The sequence below is a fragment of the Halictus rubicundus genome, chromosome 1, assembly GCF_050948215.1.
Source record: "Halictus rubicundus isolate RS-2024b chromosome 1, iyHalRubi1_principal, whole genome shotgun sequence".
In the NCBI taxonomy this organism is placed as follows: Eukaryota; Metazoa; Arthropoda; class Insecta; order Hymenoptera; family Halictidae; genus Halictus; species Halictus rubicundus.
Window position 1 is genome coordinate 13,703,695 of NC_135149.1, and position 22,701 is coordinate 13,726,395.

The following is a 22,701-nucleotide window of genomic DNA, read 5'->3' on the forward strand; positions in this document are numbered from 1 at the left end:
TTCTATAACATGCATTAGTATTTGCAATAAATTTTAGTGCTTCCTGAAAATTGTCATTCGACAGCTTCAATTAATAACTACTTAATCACAACAATTGCAAGTAATTGGGCAGAAATTCATTGTAATTATGAGATTCTAATTAAACTACACATGCAATTACGCATGTTTAAAAGAACATGTACTAAACGTAATTACATTAATTTAAAAGCTAGAATTATGTCATAACATAAATTATTACTTTTTAATAATTCTATCATTTAGATGTATGCAAGGAACTGGGGAAGGTACAACGTATCTCGGCCCAATAAACGGAAAAAGCAGGATAAATCTCCGCAAAGAGTTACAATACATCTCGGTGGATGCGAACACGATCTTCTATTCGGATTCAGATCAATAAACATTAACTCAGATTTGAAGTAAAGACATTGTTCTCTACAGAGTTCCCCGAAGTTTCAATCAGATGATCCCAGAACCCTGCAATATTAACTGTAACAAGTAGACATTATTCTCAATTCTGTTACATAAAGTAGAATATTCTACGAAATTTACATTTCTCTAAGAGCTGAATAAAGTTTCAAATTTTGCAACTGAATTTCCACCAATATCGGGACTAAATATCTGGACAAAGAAAACCAGCAGAATATTCCGCGCGAAACCTGGAGAAAGTGTAGGGAGGGGGGAGGGGAAGGGGCAGCAATTCGTCGGTTGGTAATTAAATCCAGCGCAAACGCGCCTTTTCAAGATTCAGCGTCGTTTAAGGCGGGCGTGACTGCAGCTGCGGCTGCATACCCTCAAGATGGATTTAGTGGAATCGCTTGGGCTTAAAGCGGCTTGCTTCTGTTTATCTTGCAGGTGTCCTGGATGCGTAAAAGGGACATGCATATCCTGAGCGCGGGCACCTTCATGTACACCTCGGATCTGAGGTTCCAGGTGATCCATCCGGACAAGTCCGAGAACTGGACCCTACAGATCCGGTCACCCCAAAAACGCGACTCCGGGGTTTACGAGTGCCAGGTCAGCACCGAACCGAAGATGTCGCTGAACTACACCCTCAACGTGGACGGTGAGTGCATTCTGAATAATTCAGCTGGCCGCGGGAGTCGCGCGGGCTTCCCGTTGATTTTCATTCTCCAAAGAAATCCTGGTTCGATTCGTCGATGATTCGACTGAAAACAAAAACCGATTTCCCTTGCGAAACTGTCAGACCCGGGGAAGAGATTACGGATTACCTACGGATCCGATGATCAATTTTTAATGCACGCGAATTGCCGACAACGATTCCTGTCCATTCGTTCTCAGAAACTTCTGGTGGTAAACGGTTCACTCGAGACCCACAGTTCCTTCGAGACTTTTGTTCTTCGCGATGAGTGCTATAGGATGCAATAAAAAAAGTTTGAATTTGGAAAAAGGGTCAAGGTCAATTTTGCGATCCGTTTTTCTTTTTTTTAACAGATCTCCACGTATCCAGAGGTACAGAATCACGCTATAGTGGTCGCAACATATACATTTGAAACACCCTGTACGCATCTCGCTGATACTTTCGTGAAAATTAAATTCTATCAGGTCCAATGACAAGTATGTATAAAGTTATTCAACAGATGCCTAACAACCGTCCGCGCTCACGCGAAGATCTTAACTTAGGCCGAGGGCCGAGTAGCAGATTTTTCAGTGACCGTTCCATTCGCGGAGCATTTCGCATAGCTAGCATAGCATCAGGGTAAACGATACCGAACACGCGAGATTTCAGTTGCGGGCTTCTGGGCCGGCGGTATCTCGGGCCCTCTGCGAAATAAAACGATCGCACGAGGAATAAGTTATATTCCTATCGGTGGCTGAAGTTTAGGCACACTATAAACAACCCAACTTTGTTTCCTATAGCCTCCGACGGCTTTCATATTGGCATAACCGCCTCGTCGCGGACTTAATCTTCGCGGTTCAATGCTCCCGCAGCGTGTAACCCCCGGTTGTAAACTTTCCGCCCGGTGCACCTTATTTTTCCATGGAATTAAAAGCTGCATTCACTGCAAAATTATGTCCATCCGTGTGCAAATAACTTTCGCCCGAGCTGCAAACACTGCGTGTGCTTTTCGAAACGAAACTGCTGTCTTTTATAGGTCGTTTTAAGGGATTAAATGTTCTATTCGAGAATGTTTGTAAAGTTTAATGCAGAATCGTTACCTTTGAAATTGAATTGATGAATTACGTGTGTGTTCATTAAAACAGGTATACAAAATCTTAAGGGATTTTACACTAATTTCAACTGAAGAGACGATTAATATTTTAATTCTGCAATATTTAATTTACTAGTTACAATATTTCATTCCTGACTCTCTCATCGTTTCTCAAGTTTAATTAAGTGTAAAATCATATGCTTCTTGAGATTGTTTGGACTCGGACTTAAGAAATACACAAATAATAATTTTTCGAGAATATGGTTTCATTGGATCGATTTTCTTTTCACTGTATATTTATCCGGAACGTATTTATTTTCTTTTTTATCTTATGCTATATTTATTCTTTATCATAACCACCGAAAGAACTGGAACAATTTTTCGTAAAAATGCAAGTTACTTGAAGAAATCAGACAGTTTCTTTTTTCAGATAGTGTGAGAAGGTCAATTTTAAGAAACTTCTCAGTTGAAAAAATTAATCTGGCGGATCAAATTTCTCTTGGGTCTACTATCCTAACAAGAGAATTTCGGTTGAAAATTCCGCTTTGTTTTAGAACTCACAGTGAACTTGCATGAAAAGAGTACGAAGTAATTTTCTTTTTCGCGATATGCTTTCACAATTTAAAATAAAAATACATCTTGAATAATCTTAATCCATGTATGCGGTTTTTCGTCGAACATGCTTTTGAAAGCAAGATAAGTATAAACAATGTTATAATGGAAATGTAATGGCTTCTCAGCGCACTTTAAGATACTAAGCAACAAGCTTTTATGTGTTATACAACAGCTTTCCTATATCAAGTATATGTGCAATTTGTCCGTAAATCCAATCAAATTGCTCTGCCATTCTTTCTTTAGCTATTATAGACATTTTTAATGTATTATGAAACTGTACTCGCTAAATCAGCTTTCAAACTGGCACAAAATCAACTGCGATGACTGTCGGGACATCCTTCCTTTGTCCGAAGAAATAGAAGCAATGTTTCCGTGAAACATAACATGCATATAAAGATTTCCGAGGGTGTGCCAATATTTTACCTTTACATAACCTAACTGGAAAAACGTTCTTGTTGTTCTTGCAATCCCCATTATAATTGTATAATTCTCACATATTAGCGTGCAAATTATTGTACATAACAATCCATATGAGAAGGGACGCAGCCAATTATTACAATAATTATCAATATTTATATAGTCATTTGTGCGGTATAATAATATGTGAACAGATCACTGTATATTTCAAGTACATAGTCAAATGTTGACATGGCTGTTCTTGCAAGAATATGAAACTACAATTGGAATCCATTCGATCAATAACATTGTCAGATTTAATCAACTATTATTATAAACTATTATAAACTGATATTTGAAGTCCCATAACTTCTTGCAGTAAAGTCATACAACAGTAAACTCAGGCTCTTTCGATAGGGCGAAAACCCTTATATCGCCACCTTAGGCTGTCTTTCTTTATGAAAGCTGCTTTTGCATTAGGAAACGAGACGGAAAACAAAGATGCACACTTTTCATTCAGAGTGCAATAAAACGGCCACAAAAAATCATATATCAAATTTTACGGGGTCGTCGCAGAGAGGATGCTTCGAATCTATGGTGATTTGAGTCGTAAAAAAATTGTCAAACTCCGTAAGAAACATCATATTCGTTTTCCACCTGATTTCTAGTATGAGATCATTTTCAAGAAGAAAAAAAAATAACTCGAGGAAATGAAAATCGGTTAGGCTGTTGTTCTGATTTTTAATTTTACAACATCGGCGGCTTTTCATTCGAAGACTCGCCGAGCGTGTGCAGCGTTGATCGTTGGCGGGGAAAAATATAATTGACAGAAGCATTATCGATATTTTATTAAGTACACAATTAAACCATTCTTCCGATAAACGTGACACTGACGAGCGTCGCCACGCCACGGTTGCGGCGCTCAATTTAAAAAAATCCAATTTCGGTATATCCGTTCCGGTCGCGTTGATATCTATGTCCATTACAGCGCGAGCGGTGTGCGCAATCATTAACTCGACCGCGGAAAAGAATAAAAATATCTGGCGGAATTTGAAGGAGGAGCTGGCGCCGAAGGGCTGCGCCGCTTCGTCCGAACGCGTTGCCCATCCGTGCCTCGTAAAAGCGAATCCTCCACCATGAGCAAACCAACGAGAGAAAAGAGAGGAGGGGGGAGGAATGGAAGCGGGGGTAAATCGCGAGCTGGTAATGTATGTACCGGTTTTGGTGGTGGTTGCTCGCCGCCCCAGGAACATCTCGAGCACGAATCCCGGTTTACAGAGTGCGAGCAAAAACCGTGGCAGACGCGACAATCCATTGAGAATCCATCGAGTAAAAAAAAAAAGAGAAGAAGACGAAGGAGAAAAGAGAAAAGAAAGAACGAAGGAGAGGAGGGGTTGATTTTCCAAGCAGCCCCGACAGCGTGACGGTCCGGCGCACGTACACCCGGAGGAAAGAAGCTAAAATAGATTTATCTACCTCCGGTCGACGCGGATGCAAAGTCGCGAAGACAACCGTTGACGTTAAAATCTTGGCGAGATGGCACTGGGGAAGAGGGCTCGCGAAGATGCACTGGAACAGGGCGGCGGGAACAGAGATAACGGGGGTGGAAATCTCGGGGAGATGTACACTCCGTGGCAATACCGTAAGACGCTATTACAGGCTGTTCGGGCAACGAATGAGAGCAAATTTAAGGAACGAGTTCCTTGAAACAATACGAGACAGTTCGGGAGAATATGCTTAGAGTTTTCTAGTAAGTCGATACAAATAGTAACATTTCTACCAAATTAACAAATTTCATTTGATATTCACGCGTGGAAAAAGACAACCAAATTAACCTTTGGCTGGCCACGTGGGATTTGTTAACCCTTTGCACTCGAAGCTATTTTAACTCCAAAATGAAACATTTCTTCCGACCTAGAATATTTTCCTTCTACATATATTCTGTCGTGTCATACATACGAAAATCGTGCAATTTACTCGTACAATATTGAAGTGTTTAGTAATTTATTAACTACAAACAAATTTAATAATGTAAAAAATATTTTGAATAATGATACAGCAATTTTTAGTGGCGCCTTACAGTCGCCATTCGAGTGCTAAGGGTTAAACGTTCATAACATTGTTATGTCAATCGTGCCAATTACACTGTCTCGTATAGCTGACTCTGTGCATGTGCTCCGACAATCTGTTGCCAGTATTTGTTCCGAGCATAGTCGCGTTCTTATGCCAAATTTATGCACAAGATTCTCACGAAGACCGATCATCAAGCCGAATAGATACCTTCGTCCGCAATACGTCGAAAGCCACCGCGAGCCATCGTCTTGTATCGAAGGAAAACTATGTTTACCAATTACACGATTGCTGAAATCGTTGATGGAACATCAAGAGTTTTGTGTCTAACGACAGCACAATTGTGCTATCTTTTTGACCGGGAGTGTAGCATCGTCGCGGAGTGTATTCTAATAGGGCTGGATTCTGGGTGATGGGGTGGCTCGATAAGCGTCTGCAGGGAAACACGTTGAGAAACTAAGTCCCTCTCGTCGTGTAGAATCACGGGGTTGCGTGTACGCCAATCTACGTGTCTATACACGTACGTATGTACGTGCGCGTGTGTGTGGATGTGTTTATGCGCTCGCGAGTACCCGCGACGTCTAATGCCCGTGCCGGGCCGTCGTTCGAGCAGGGGATGGAAAAAGCGCGCGCGAAATAAATCGCCCTTCTTTGGCCGGTGTGTCGAGCGTACTCGCTCGAGGTCGTAAAGCATGAACTCGATGGCGAAATCAATTTTACAAATCCGTCGGGCAAAAAGCACGCCTCGGAACTTTACGCCTCCCGCCCGGCCCGGTGTCGCGAGACGTGCCCGGTGATTTGCTGCAAGGAGAGCGAAAACGGCCCCGGGACTCTACGTGTGTACTTAACTACGGTCAACAGCTTTTTTCCCCATCGCGGTTGTGCTCGACCGTTCGAAACTGTGCGGTTCGATAACGATTCGTTTTTTTTTTCGTATCTCTGCGAAATTTTTTTCTCCCCTACGTCTCGTAGACGACATTTTTTCTTTTTTCGGTAAACTCGATAAGCTGCGAGGGAAAGGGATAGCTTCCGCCGTAAACCGAGACGGTTTCGAACGCGCATCCGATGTTTTCGGCCTTGTTCGTTCGCGCAGCCTGAAATCCGAATCCTACTCGCAATTAATTTACGTTCTCGTAATCTCTCGGGGAGGACTTTAGAAAACGGGAGCGGACGGTGATCCCGCGATCATCGGGGAAATATTCTTCCTCGGTGAAATATTCGCTCGGCTATGTGACCCGCGGAATTAATACAGGCCGTATTAACCGCTAATGCGTTTCTTCCCCGACGCACAGCCAAGAAAAAAGAAAACACCCGGGTGACGGAAGAAAAATACCCGGCAGTTTTGCTCGATGTAAAAATTACACGAAACCGGCTGCATTGTATTGGCCCCGGATCATTTCAATTGATCTGCCGACTTTTCTGCCCGTGTTAACGAAGTCTAACAGAGAAACAGCTGGCCTAGAAATACCGCGTGTACCGGGCTTGAAGGGTAATCGATATGGACAATTCCGGACATTGATCGGCCCTGTCCGATAATACTATAGAGGCAGCTTTTTCGTAATTAATGTTTGAGCCACAAAGAAATTTCGCCACCTCGACGATACTTTTAGATTGGTGACGAACGGTATTTGTATTGATCTGGTATTTAAATATGTGCATACATGCATATTGAAATTTCGTGCTTGCAACTTCGAATCATACGAATTTTCAAATAGTCACTAGTAACCCAATAATCCAAGAAATCGGCTAAACTTTACCTTAGGGGACTACAAATTTTCGACTCTGTTTTATATAATCCCGTAGATTTTTATGAGAAAATGCCGAAAATACAAGTTTCGATGTTAGGAATTCACTAGTTCAAAAGTTGAGGGAAAATTTATGAAAGTTTCAGAAGCGAAATTACAGATTTTCGATCGCGGTCAAGTCGTTTCGACCGACTGTGCGGTGGGCTGTAACCGAGTGTCGGCGTGGCATAAGTAGCATAAGCGATCGAACGTAACATCCCCGTTAGAATCCAGCTCTAAGCCGGATGGCATTAATTCCCGTGTCTCGAACGGCGTCGCGTCATCGCCGGGCTGGTTAGCGGCGGCGTACCCGGCGAACTCGATGAAAATGCTAATTAACTGGCGTGGATTTGGGAAACAATAACGGTGTCAGCGACGCCGCCGGACAAAACCAAAACAACGGTTTGACGCGATCTGGGGCAGAACGCGTTGCTCTTGGGAGCATCCTTCGTACGCATTATGCACGCGCGAACGGTATGCGCGCGATTCGGCGCGGGCTGGACTCTCCGCTCTCTCTGCGCTGAGCGATTTGGGCCAATGCAGGAAGCGTATACATTAGCCGTTAAGCCGTTAACGCCGCTACTACGCCCCGGCAGAATTAGCGGGCTAATATCGGCGACAACGAGGGTAATTGCGGTCGCGGACGCAAAACGAAAAGTAACCAACGGGGATCGAGATATCGATCGGTCTCACCGACCTCTCTGCCCTCCAACGCCGGGCTTTTCTTGATTTCTTGTTCGCATATACTGCCCATCCCCACCCCCCCTCTCTATCTCTCTCACTCTTTCCACGTGTATGTGGATACGAGGTTGACCCAAATACGCCTCCTAGTTATGTAACGAGTCCGCAGACTGGTTTTTGTGCGAGATTCCTTCAATTTTTATCCTTCATCGCTCGGCCGGATGAATTGGCTTGTTTGGGGATCGAGGTTTGCGGGCAGCGCATTTTTCAGGTAAATATACCTGCATGTAACTGAATTCCAGCTTCCTCCGACTACGTATGTATGTACGTAACGCGCGCATCTCGTATCGATTTTTCTTGATTTGTGGCGTACACGATGCTCCTGCCAATGTACAATATTGGGGGATTGATTCTGTACATTAACACTCTGTTTACGGAGCACTAAAAGTGTCCATTTTACATTACTTTATCAAAATAAAAATGCGTAGCCAAATTTTTATCCCTTCTCCGAATATCTACCCATCGATATAAATTTGTTGAATATTTCCTCATAAATGCATCTTTACAATCGGAATATTCGTGAATTAAAAATATTATATTCAGTGACAACTAAATATTCCAAGGTATGCCCTTGTGTAAAATTTTCTAAGTACATGGAATTGTAAATTAATCTCTTTTGCCCTATAAATAATAATGTTGATCAGAAGAAAATTATTTCCATGCTTTATTCTCACGAACTATGAGGATCGCACCGTACCTGTGATCAATGATCCCAGGATCATTCAGCTCGAAAATAAACTTGGTAGTATATTAATTATAGATCTTACATAATATGCGTGCATTCATTAACTCCAGCGGCATTCATGAATTCCAGAGATCGGCAATGAAGTTGTAGCTAGCGTGGTATGTAGACGTATAAATACCAGTAATTTATATACGAAGTTGTGCACCGTATAGGCGCAGGCATTACAGCGTGATTCCGCTAGAAATGGATAGAGCCCGCTCGAGCATAATATTGCGATCAATTACGCAATCTGACGAGCTGTAGCGACGCTAATTACCGTTACTGGTTGGGCGAATAAACAATTTTTTCCCGAATGGAAATAACATTCAATTTCGAGATCCATGGCTGTGTCCAAATAAGCCAATCGTACAGGCATTGGCTCCTATCCAAGCTTAAGGGGTTTCTACACTTTGACAATTGATCAAGATCGTACTCTTGTATATTTTCTTATAATTGTTTCATTGATCCCTTATAATTGAATGATCAGCGAAAAATCAAGAATTCGGACAAATATATTGTGTACGCGTGCAAAAATTTCATCGTGGTTTTAATTCTGGTATGCCTGTTATGCTTGTTCGTAAAATCGAAGATCCACGTAGTATAATTTTTGGACAGTCAGAGACATACAATTTTACATACGAAATTAACATCTTCAAGCCGCTGTAACTGCTGTCAAATAAATTCAATTATAATTGAAATATTTTAAATGTATGTATGCATTCCGATAAAATAATTTTGCATGATGTAAAATATTTTACATAACCTTTATGCCTGATAGGCGTAAAGAGAACGATAGGTGTATTTGCAAAAAGTTGAAGGTGACCTTGAAAAATCATGAAAGAAGTAGTTGACCAAAAATTTGCTATAATTACGTGAAAGCTCTCTTGAAACCATGCTATATCTGATAAAAACATTTTCGATCGGACTGCTAATAACGGAGTGATCTCTACTGCTCACGATTCATGGTTCACCCGGTATAAAATCGAAAACAAATGCCAGTAACAATCTTGTGAAATCCCATCTAGCCGTACATGTCGCGCGATAGCAGAGCAAGGAAAACAAAGGCACCGTGATATTCCCTAACCACTCAACTTTGATAGCGAGTTACTTTTACCAGAATTGAGTTTGACAGAATTGACATTCGGCCGGCCAAATTGGGCAAACACTCGAGCGGGCACAATCGAACGCGGGAAAAGGAGAACGGACTGGATTAGGTGATATGGCGGCGCGCATTCTCCCCCGGAATCACGTTACCCCTTGAACCGTAGTTCGCAATAATTCAGAAGGGAATCGGGAATATTCCTAACCGCTGCTAAGAACACTGGCAATATTCTCCGTTGGATATTCCTTGTCTCGTTTCGGATGTTTTCATCAGCGTGGAGCGGAAGGCCTGTACGCGTACAAAGAACGTACTGGCGTAATTTTCTTTGATTAAGGAATCCACGGGGCTGATTCTTCCCGGGAACATTTCCGTTCGCGAGGGTATTATTATTGGCCATTCGTTCCGCGCGGTTGAGGCGAATTTAGAGTGTTCACTTTGAACGTACATCCCGGATGATGCATGCACAATGTAAGGTCTAAAGATTGTTTTCATCGGCGTTTCATCCAAGACACCCACCCAGAGTGATCAGTGTACAAAGTAGGATCAGTTTCTACGTTCGATGAATTGATAGGCTGATTCAAACCCGCAGAGAAATAGTGGTGGAAATAATGCAGTATTATTTCCGTAACTGTCGCGAAGCTCTGTACCGTAACTGTCAAAACTGTATCCCCACCGCAGCAAGCGGTAAACACACTCGACGACCGAGCCAGCGAGGGGTCGAGTATCGATGAGACTCACACTAGTGCAAGCGAAGTAAAAGAATGCGAGTTTTCTAATTTTTTATGTTTTATGGAACTTTCACCATCGTACTCGTCTAGTTTTTCTAATTGAAATGTGTCTGATTGAAATCTGAATAAATTCAATTAATTACCGATTTCGTTACGAAAAAAATCGTTTTACGCGTCATCGTCATCGAACGATTTTTTCCCAGGTCTCCCACCGGTTCGGTTTTACCTTCTCGCGAACATCTTGGAACGTATTGTTATATCGAAACTTTTCCCCGAATTCCTCGGACTTTCTCAATTCGATCGTTCCGCCTTAATTGTTCGAATTTCCTCGCGCGTGCAAGTTTTATGAATTCGTCGACTCTGTTGCCGTTAATTTTCCCCGGCAATTTCATTTTTAACTTCCGTCCAATCCGAATAGTCATCGGCTGCTCCCGAGATGAACATTTCAAAGTTCTCTGGCCCCGGGAAACTTTTAATGAAAGGGGAACGGCGAAAGAGTTACTTGTCCTGTACTATTGTACAGATAGTTGTGCGACATCTGTAAGTTCAAGGTCACTAAAAGGTTGTGCACGCACGAAACCGTTGTTCGACGTAAAACTTGAGAGCTCTCTTCTCGTTGTCCTCCTGAATGCAAGAAAGCGTTGTCAGTGTCAAAAGTAAATGTCTAAGAAAGTGTCTCGCGACATTACGAAATTAAATGTTTTATACATGTAGCGAATGTTGTTCCGAATGTTTACAACTTTTCGAGAAGTTTGCTTGTTTTTTCGTCTTATAACAGAAGTTCAATGTGTTCGCTGCCAATTTTAATAAACAATACAGAATAATTCTTTCTGCTTTAAGTCTCTATTTTACGGTTCAAGCAAATCTTTTGCACGCGTGTTCAAGAACACCTGTGCTTAAAGAAAATGCAAAAAAATGGATTTTTTGAAGGTTCGAAGCCAGGTTACCGTTTTTAAGAGCACGCCTCTAGCCGCGACGTAGCATCGTGCTCGAAAATATTGTAAACGATCGGGGAACAGGTCTCCACGGCAATGAGAAATCATTATTAGGCTTACTCTTGACATTCTTCGTGCAATTAAGTCTCATTGTCACGATTGGTCACACTTGGTTACAATATGGGACTGAATGACACGCGTTAACGCACTGACGGCTTAATTGGTTTCACCCCCGACCCCCGGCAACCCGATCCGGCAATCCTCCCCAGCCGGGCGGGTCGCGTTAGCATTGTCGCAACGCAGCACAGGAGGCTACAAATCAATTGTGAAATTCGTGGTAATCGCACGAGAATAATGGTACTCGTTCTTCGGGGTTGGCCGCCTGGCAACGCAGGATTTAATGCCGGGTTGCGGCGTGTTAAATGGCCGAGATGTCGATTCTTGCTCGAACTTTCGTTGAATTAAATTCTGCTTTAAGCAGAGCGGACAAGTCGAAGCCCGTGTCGCTGGACTTACACGTGATTTAAGCCGCGTATTGATTCGCGGTCTGAAAGTCTAATAAATGGTGGCTAACAGGGGTGAGCGGGGGATGAACGAACACCTAAGGAAAAACTTGTACAAAATGACATGTTGGAGAGAGTAACGATTTTTTTATTTTGTTCGAAGACGTCCGTTTATGTAAAATAATACCCAAATAACAGCCGGAATCTTTCGCACATCGCTGTACAGGGTGCGAAGAAATGTTTGACCTTGAATGTCAAGGTCAAGTTTTTTCTTATTACCCATGGCGCGTAAAATACCATAAAAAAAGTTTAACCGTGAAATTCAAGGTTGAAGGACAATTTTGTTGAAGATGTAGAATACGCTTATGACAGTCAAGCCATTTCTTTGCACCCTGTGCGTATTCGATAACGTTAACGAGCGATTTAGTTGCAACTATTCGCCGTACTCGCCTTGTTGTTAGCGACGCGGCGATACGTGCAGTAATATCGTTTAAATCTCGACAGCGTAAATGCCCGCGATACGTTCCAACGGAATAAACGTCTGCTCGGCTCGCACGAAAATTTATTACGGCCCGGCGCAGCCCGTCCTTGTCTCCCAACGCGTCTCTCCCTTGTCTTGGTAATCGTGTTCCGCGATCGTAAATTTTAATTTCTCAGCCGGCAAAAATAGTTGGAACGAGAATGTCCGCGACTTTCTATTTGCCCCCGCGGAAAGCCGCATAGATCAGCGCATCAGCCGGCCGTGAATAACAACAAATGAAATTCGGCTTCCGGAGGAATTTGAATCGGCGTGCCTCAACTTCCGATCGATTAACTGTCCGATTTTCACATGATTGCCGCGGGTCCTGATCGTTCTGAAACGAGAATTCTCTTAATACTTCACCGTGGAAGTACTATTGCGGAAACCGCCGAACTGAGCAAATGCGCACGTCACCGTCATCCTCGATCTTCGGAAAATATTTTTCTTGAAGCAATCGCAATGCTTGAATATTGATCGTAAGGGATATTGATAGTAAGGGACCCAATTACTGTGGGGATGTCGATTAATGTGCCTATATTAATTATACTTATTTTTAAAGCGTAATGATTATTAAAGAAGCGATATGCAAAACATATGTGAAGTGTTTCTAATGAAAAAAATTTAATATCTCTTTTTTATCGCTTCTTTAATATTCACTATGCTTTAAAAATAAGTATAATTAATATAGGCACAGTAATTGGTAAACCCACAGTAATTAGGACCCTTACCCTATCAATAGTCTAAATGGTAAATTTTTTTGTAATTCGTGGATTCGAGAAATTCTTGTCCGAATTCTTCAAAGATTAAGAGGGATTTTCCTTTTTATTGAGAAAACAGTTATTTCTAATCCGTTTCGTGTGAGGCGTATCGTTATTAATTGAAAACACGATTACCTACCCTAAAAGCAATAGAATAATTGTATACAATAAATAAGTAGACGTGTGAAAAAGTGTAAAATGTAAAATGTAAAAAGCAACAGTTTTAGAGACAGGGGTATACATACCAAAATTTCGAAGGTTTTTCTTCATTTTTCCAGAAAAAGTGAAATAGTCCAAAAATGAAAATAACTTATTTTTTGAATATCTGAGGTCGAAAAACATTTCACTGCGTATGTAAAGACAAATATTGTTTCCGTTCCTCACGAAACTATTGTTGTTATTAAATTGTATTCGAATTGTTATGGCGATTCCGTCACACACAAATTAGAAGCAATTTTACAGGAATTCCGAGCGCAGGTACGGAACGTTGAGAAAAGAATTTCTGTTTTCCTGTATTTATCTTCTCAGCCTGGCAGAACCGGGGCGATGTCTTTTTGGACGTTTCCCGGAGAAACTGTCATGTACTTATACCCGCTCGCGTTCCACACGCGTTGTTTCCTTGTAGACAAATCTGCCAGGCAAAGCGTTGAAAATTGGGTGGTTTATTGGACGGATATATATTTTTCATGCAGCGCAAAAATAAACGATCCCGGGCAAACAAGACAATTGTTTATTGGACGCGGAGCATAATACCATTCAATCGTTTCAACTCTTTCGATATTACTGAAAAATCTTTATACCAGCTGTGATGCAGTTAATGTGATTCTTTTAAACAAAATTTGCATTTCGATATTGAAACAGAGATCCCAGGTAAAACAAAATAAATATTATCTTTTTATGATTTTGATTATTTCGAATTATGATTGCGAGTTACTTTGGGTTATTCCATTTTATTCAAATCTAAATGGAACCCCTCCAATATTTAACAAGGACCTACGAAAATAATCGAGGTCGATGGAAATAAATTTTGGAAGCCCGTTTAAAAGGTAAAACAGTCTTGGACGACTTATTTCCTCCAGCTCTTATTATATGAATTAATAATGCCAATTAAGAAATGAGGTTTTTCCATTAGGAAAGTGGGTGAACATTAGAAATATGAAAGGACTTAAATATTCATATGTGCCAGGACGTAGGCCCGAGTAAGCCCTGTAATGACTCATTAGATATTGAAACGCCCCAGATTCTATTTGCACCAAAATTTATGGTCACCAAAATAATCGACGAATTATCAGGTTCATTTTTTGACAAACAATTCACTTACATTCACACGATATCGATAGTAAAATGGTTTTTCTCCTTATATGATTAGTAGACAGATTTTACACATTTATGAGCAAAATGAGTAGGTGTAATATTTAAACAGTAAAAACATTAGGAGAATTTAAAAATCCTCAAAAACAATCAAAACTTCTGATAGAAAAATTTCAAATCAAATAGTACTATCTAGTTCTTCATTTAAATTTGCAAAATATATGATTCAAGTTCCATTTAATGTGAATTATAAAATATAAAAGTCGGTGAAAACATACAAAATCACGTGTTAATCGCGTTAATCGAATGCCCAATGGTTCGCGAAGTAAGATACAACGAGGAGAGACAGTAAAAAAGAGTTGGCTTGAAAGAACTCGGACGAGGAGCAGTCGACGCGGAGGAAAAGTTATTTGGACTTTCAGTAATCCAAAAGAGATCCCTGGAACGCAGAATCGGAGTTTTTCTTTCCAATAATCTGCAGATTTCTCACTGAGTGTGTTAGCGTCTATGTGACCGGAGCTTGAAACTAACTGAATTCGCACTTTGCAAAATTTATGCCGCGGGCAAAATGGCGAACGAACACAAATGAACCGTAATGTTTTTAAGGGAATGACGGGTTCAGGATTTCTCAGAGTATTCATATCTTAAAAGTGGAAAGGGTATGACAGCATAATGATGTCTATCTAAATCACCTGATTAACTTACACAGGTCTATCCTTATAATTGGACTCCGGATCTTTATGAAAAATAAAAAATTTCTGCATCAATTCTAAAACACTAAATAATATTTTTTACTAATTATTTTAATGTAGTGAAAACAATATATTAATACTCATAAAGTTTTTTAATCTTTTCACTGTTTTAAATTGCAATGCAATTAGTCATTTTTGTCATAAATGCATAACATCCGGAGTCTGCTTATAGTAAATGCTATTAGATCAGAGATACTAAAGGAAATCAATTACATTTGATTAAAAATAATCTTAATAAATTTGTCTTGCGTTCTTTACGATTACAATTGTTATGTACATAATATCTTAAGCCTAACAAGACGTTTTCATGTAAAATTGAACCACCAAGAGTAACATTTCATATTTGGAAAGTAAATTTTTAGTTTTTACATTTTTTTAGTGTTTCTTCAATCAGAAAATTTGTTAATTCTGAAAATCACTTTTAGCAATCGCTAAAATAACTTCAAACCCTAGGCAAATTTTACCACTATTATTTATAACCACGCTGGAAATGATAGATGGCGTTTAATATCGTGTGCGGGAATATCTAACATAAATGTTTGAGCAAAATATATAATGTAATCTGATTACACGCTAATGACTGAAATGTAACTGTTAATGCGATTACAAGTTTCTGCAATAGTGAGGTGTAATTCATTTTAATCACAATCACATTTACTGGTCAAGAATAATTAAAAAATATATATATATATATTCCGATCGTAGGTATTATCCTTTAATCGTCTTTAGCTGTACATAATTTAATGAATCAGATTTCGTTCAATTTTGCTACCCTAGAAAGCAACACTTTTAAACTTTAATTTTAATATTCATTACCGAGAAAATGGGAACACACAATTTTTAAATATTTGCCTCCAAGAGCCTACGTTATTTTATGCAACCTATATGCGAGAGACACATTAAAAATTACACTGTTTCGTAGGGACAAGAATAGAAGATTGATCGTCACCCTTTTTTTTTTTTTAGAATTTTGGACTATTAATTTGAACGATTTGTAGAAATATTTAGCATCCAAGCGGTTGCACCAGGCAAAAGTTTGAAAATGAATTTGTAGTGAACTTCTTTCGGTGCGTTTTAATCGACCAAATATTTTCTATGAAATATCAAATATTTATGAACGCCAGTGCAGAACTGAAAATATTTTCAAACTGACCGCGTGGTCCGTGTAACGTCTGCCGTGCTTTGAAAATCCGAATGTCAAAACCAAACACGCATAAAACCGTGGCCGTTGTGCACATTCGGTTTATGCAAAGGTGGCAAAATCGATATTTTACCCGGTGAACTCCAAGATTAAAATCAACCACTTACCATCGATTTCTAGGCTCGCGTTTGCATTGGTTCGCGGCGCGGCGGGTCCTGCGACGAATATCGAATTTCGTTTTTCGATTTGCAAAATTTGCGGTTCAACTAGAATTCCAGCTGCTGACTGATCCAGACCGGGTTATAATTTCAAAGTGAGTGCGATGGCCGTCCATATTACGAATTTTCGCCAGGCTCGCTCTGAATGCTGTAATTATCAGGGTACGTTTTCGAACAATTTCGAACATGTTCAAATAAATAATCATTGTAGCGATACGTTTAATTGTAATTATATTTGATATTTATTTGATTACAAAATACTAAAAAATTCAAAAATTTTAATTTAAATTTTTCTTAAAATTAAAAATTCATGCAACTTATGCAAGTTGATTAACTTACTAGTTTAAATTGAATGTATTCTGCGAGGATTGCGATATTTATGGCATTAATTTTTCGAAAAACAAACGAGTAAAATTATTAAAAAATTTGCAAAATTAATTGTGATTATTATCGTTATTGTAATGTGTGTACATTTCATACTAAACTTTCAATAAACGGATTGGCAATTATTCAAGGATTTTTGTGTGTTTCTATTTAGTTTTAATTAAGGAATGAACGGACGTACGTGGATATTTGTGATTGATTATACATATTGGCATTGCTGGCTGTCATCGAATGGTTTCTCTGGCATGACGACCTATATGTTTACAGAGACCGTTATTTTCCATTAAATCGCACGGTTCTTTTAATCTTCAATTAAATTCACGTTTCAGTGTAGCTTTATTTTCATTAAATGCACTTTGGCCGCCCAAACGCTTTACTACCGACTGAGTTTTTATGAAACCGTTTTATTTCTATGCCAGTGAAAATTGTAAACCTCAAACGAGTTTTGCATCACTATGCTCTGAAAATATTATTGAAATATAAACGGTAGTATGGTGTGCTGTGAGCGCATGACCTTTTGTACCTGCATATGTTCTCTGTATTTCGTGACAGTCAATTGCACATATTCGAATTTTTATTAAATGTTTTATAAATGTTTTATAATGTTTATTTTTAAGTGTTTTATGTTTTTGGGTTGAAGAAAAATATTCGGTAGTTATTTACAAAAGGCTACTTCTCTCCGATTAGGATGACTTTGAAGTGGATGTCAAGGTCGTCATTCGCTGTAGTGAACCTAATAGATTTTTACAAATATCTCGGAAAGTATAGCAAAGCGGCGGTAACATGTATAGGGAAAGTTGTTCAGAATCACACCCCAGATAACATATTTGCAGCCTTGGTAAATAATTACCAAATATTCCTTAATATATTTTTTTTAAGTATTTATTAGTCTTGATTAATTTGTTTCTATAGTTAAAGTAAAATAGCTGGTACAGAGAGCATATTTGACACTTAAATACGTTCAATAATTTATATCTTATAATTTATGCTGGCACTGACAGTTCGCAAGACGGATAAGCGAATTACAACACGTTGGTCCACGTTAATTTAGATAGGATTGCTATTTATTTTATAGTGACGTTGAATAATTACGCAACAAACAGTTAATTAATTATTTACCTCGAAACCGTTAACACATGGTTTATACTATGTAAACATTCGATTACGTTGGGAATGTCATGTTCAGCCGAGACTCAGCTTCGTTTGCATGAAGCTTTGAGAAATTCATACTCGATTAAAATAGTCTCGAGTTCTTAGTAGCTCCCAAAATGAACGATGCTCGTAGAGCATCTATAATTTCCAAATTAAATGTGAGTCGAGACTTTTAGATTGGGTCAAGGGTCGGGTCATTCAGTTAGTGAGCTGCGTTAACTAGTACTCCACTGTTTTATTAATCATGCTTGTCTTCGGCAAAATTGAATTTTTTATGACTTCCTGTAAAATGATATTTTCACCAAAGGCACGAAGACAGTTCAGACAGTGGGCACTGTAACATCTTTTATGACGACGATGGGCGGGGATAGGGTAAACTCCCGGTAAGTAAATGCAAATAAAAATTTTTTTCTTCAACGGAGAAGTTGTTGGAGCACGTTTTATGACCAGAATTTTAATTAAGTTAGCACAACGTCAAATTATGATAACGGTGTCACAAAATCAACTAACGTGATGTAATGTCATTCGAATGATTCAATTTGCAGAAAACTACTTCCATTAAGTTTCGTCGTTTTATGTGCGTCAGCGACGATGATAAACCACAACGTATTTGGAGTTGTGGGGTTTTAATCCCAGGATTCTAACAGAAAGCAAAAAGGTTCGTGGTTCCTTGGAAAAGTATATTGGGAATTATTAAAATCATGCTTAATACATGCAATTATATTTAGTTTCGTTGTCTATGAAATTATGATAAAATATAATTAAAAAATTTGCTAATAAAGTCATTGAAATTATAATGAAATGAGAAGATCAAATTGAAAACAGTGGAAACATTTTAAAAAATTTTAAATACTGTTGTAATATTTTCGAGTTATGAATGAGTTGAAAAGTTTTTACTGATTGTACTGAATAAAATGGATTACATTCTGCACGAAACCATTCCCAGAAAAACAGTAAAAGTAGTCTACATTAATTCTTTGGCTTCCGTGATTGGTTTCGTATTTTAGTATTCATAAGACTCTACAACATAAGAAAATAGGATTACGTAAGCTGAAACAAGTTGCAAAAAAGTTATTAACAAACGCAATAAAAGGGTCATAGCAGCTGGTGCTCATAAAAAGATCTGTTCGCGAACAATACGTTTGCACACGGTGTATGTGTTCATGCAGTTACCACCCCGAGAAATCCGGAATGATTTCATCAATTTTATAAACCTCTGTAGAAACATAAAATATACTTATTGCATCTTCTTTGGCCACAACACGATACAAATTAATAACAACTGGTCTACGGTATTTTTACGTGACATAAATAAGGGCTGTAATAATATCTCTGTTATAATTGGAGCATTATCTAATCGTTAATGAACGTACAATATATGTATACCTTATTTATAGAACTAGATCGTGAAAACAACGGGAAACATCTCAGTGACACTTATCAATTAATAATAAGACTATAATACTTGATAGTAAATTGTGACTTCCAATGAAATACCAATTTTGTAATAATAAAATATTTTTCCATCTTTTGCCGAATTTTGAAAATTCTGCAAAAGGCCCTACGGAAACTTCGCTGCAATATGTTTGTACATAAAATTGTAATCTGCATCAATATATCTACAGTTAAAAACTTACAACACTCAACATCGATATGTTAATAAATGTTGTGTTCTCAGAAAAATTTACGACTTTTTTATAAAATTAGTCTTAGTGTCAAAAAATATTATTTCTTGCATACCAAAGGTATAACTTTTTAGAAAAGGGAAGCGAGTTTTTACAATTATAAAAACAGTATCCCAATTTTTCGCGACGCGCTGCGATATAAAACAAAAATAGAAGGGCTTATGTTTGCTGTGATTTTGGTTTTTTTCCAGTGGCGCTGATGGAATAAGAGCGTCTGCAAAGTTTTCTGCGGAAGCCTCGAGCGAATTCCGCATTGTATCAGTGGAGTAATATGTTTAAATTAAGGAGCTTCAAAATTCGTTGCGTGAGAAACTACGGGCAGAATTTGGATAGAACGAAATGAGACGGGGTTTTTGCACGGTCGTGAAAGTTTCCCGTGCGGTAATTGCAACATGCCAATATTATTATACTTTATTCGCGCAGGGATTTTGCAGTTCATTCCTTTTTATTTCAGTGAGCTATGAATACATATAACATTGGCGTGTCCAGTCCAGTTAAACATTACTGCAAACAGCTTTGTTGTTAGCGCATCGCGGAAATGCAGGCAAATTCACAGTTTCAGATACTATTCGATTAAAAAGAAAATTAGGCGGAGTTTTATTTTGTTTACTGCGGACGCTACGTATAACGCTAAACTTTATTAAAAATTTAATTTCACTGCGTTTCGCGGAAGCTGTTATACTAACGCGGTACAGTGATTGCGTTTTGTAATCATTTTTCAAGAAACGTTATTTTAGGTTATCTTTTAACTACTCCAAAATAAAGTATAAAATGCTTGATACAGTACAAAATATACAAATGTTCTTCTTCATCCGAAATACGACGAAAGTCCCGAGCCATCGTCTTACATCGGAAGAAAACTGTAGTGAAATATCGGTGTGGGTCAGAAACGACTCCGGCATAGGCCTGGAACTCGCAGGAGTCCGAGGGTTAATATTTTGATCAGTGGATGTGTAGAAAAATTTTCAAATTTTATCCGAGCCCTTTGTACGTATTAAATTCTGCAATAATTAGAAAGAGATAAGTATTGCAAATGAGAGATGTGAAGAATCTTTAGGTATCGAGAAACGCGAGACATCTGCGGTTTAGTCTATTGACAAATCAAGGTTAACCACGAAAATGTATTTCGAACCGTGCCTAGCAGAATAATCACGAACTAATTGCATATGAATGAACATAATAGCTCGGCGAACTAGATTCTATATAACAAAAGATGCAGTCTCACGCGCGCGGCCATTAGCCTTTGCATATGAAAAGACGTAATAGTGCACAATAATCTGCATCTAAAAAGATGCAATAGCGCAGCGGTCGTGTCGGCTCTAGAAATTGTTAAATTGTCCGACGCGTTTGCACAAATTTGAATTCGTGCTTGGCTTCATAAATTAATGTAACACCAGTCGTTAGTCCGTCGCCGTGGTTTACGTCGATTCGATGTCATCCACTCGTACCTTGATGAAATACCATATTAATGCACCGATCCAAGAACTTCAGCATCCTGAAAATTTCGAAATTTTTCGCTTTGCAGGTTTCTGGGTCATCCCGATATAGAAATATACGGGAATTAATTGATTTTTGATTCTTCAACGAGAAAACGTTTCCTACAAAAAATTTCAGCGTACTAATCAGTTCTTAATCGTTTCATTAGGGAACCGTAATTAGGATCATACGAATTATTAGCTCTTCATTTGAAATAATTTATGATAACTTATGCAAAAAAGTAGAGTAGCGGTAAATTTGAGCGGAAACGATTTTGTGTGTGATTCGATTTTCATCCGATTTGCGTGCATCGGTTCTCTCAAATGAATTTCATAAAAAATTTTATGGCTGCCATATCTCTTACGAAAATACGATACGGATATACAAAAGAGGCGGGAATGGATACAAATGAATACGTAAAATCCATTGCGTCTGTAATTACGGGCACAGGGACTCTCCATTAACGCCAATAAGTGGAAACTGGATGCACCGGAGGACGATGCGGTTCGTTACATACGTGGAGGCTACAGATTATTGGAAATAATCGGGCAGTGACTGCAACAATCGGATTAGAATTGATGTCATCGACCAATGCGCCGTTCTCGATTCATTATACGAGCGTTCGTCGATTTTTACGGTGCCATTATTATTCGCCGCATTGAAAACTGCAAACTTATTTCTAAAGTCACCTTAAAGTTGAAATTGAAATGGAAGCCATTTTTTATCTGAAGTATTTTTTATCGCTTAACCCCTTTTTTGGCGATCGTTGCCAACGTACTGGAGCTTCGTTAAATTCTTTTACAAGTAATAAGAATGTATTTATTCAGTTTTTTTTTAGATCTTTATGTCCAAAGAAATCAATTTATTAAATAATTCTACCTGAATGCACCGTACAATCTAGATAACCACAAATAAGAAATGTTAAATTCATTTTGACAGGTCTCGTAGCTCTACTATTAATAATTTAAATTCTGTAAATTAATTACATTGTATATCCGAAGCAACTAATTAATTGGCAATTTTATAGCGAGTATAAATAAAGTCGACGTAATTGGATGAACAGAATATCGAAACTTATTAGCAAATAGTATGTGAGACGCTTCTTTCCTTCAATGAATATGTCTAATTAATTTATGGAAAAAATTTCTGCTCGAGACATTTAGTTAGCATGCTGTCTGCAATTTACGCGATCTTCTTTGAGATCTTGGAAAAGTTCTACGCCGGGAGAGCTGCCTCAAATTTCCGAGCGTGTAGAACATATTGTTTAATTAATAAAACACAAGGAGAACGTAAACGTCGTCGTAGAGAGGGAAGAAAATGAACGATAAATAGAAATGAATACGGTGTGCTAATAAACGAACGCGTGAATATTTTACAACTTAACTCCTCAAAGTATACGGCTTTCTTCTCCGCGCTATGCGCGCGTTATTAAAGTAATCTTTGCTAAGTTGTACAGCGTTGATAGGCTAAAATTACGCCCGGAATATCTCGTTGAACTCTGTTCTGCAGTTATTAACTTTTCCTTGTGTTATTTC

The 22,701-nt window shown here is 38.8% G+C and overlaps 1 protein-coding gene across 1 annotated transcript in view; it reads left to right on the forward strand.

The window, feature by feature from the left end:
- The window catches only part of Dpr1 (defective proboscis extension response 1), a 426,632-nt gene that overhangs the window by 255,425 nt on the left and 148,506 nt on the right, over positions 1-22,701 (forward strand). The window contains exon 3 of the mRNA XM_076789143.1: positions 853-1,063. Coding sequence (XP_076645258.1) covers positions 853-1,063 — 211 coding nt within the window. The remainder of the gene's footprint in view (positions 1-852; positions 1,064-22,701) is intronic.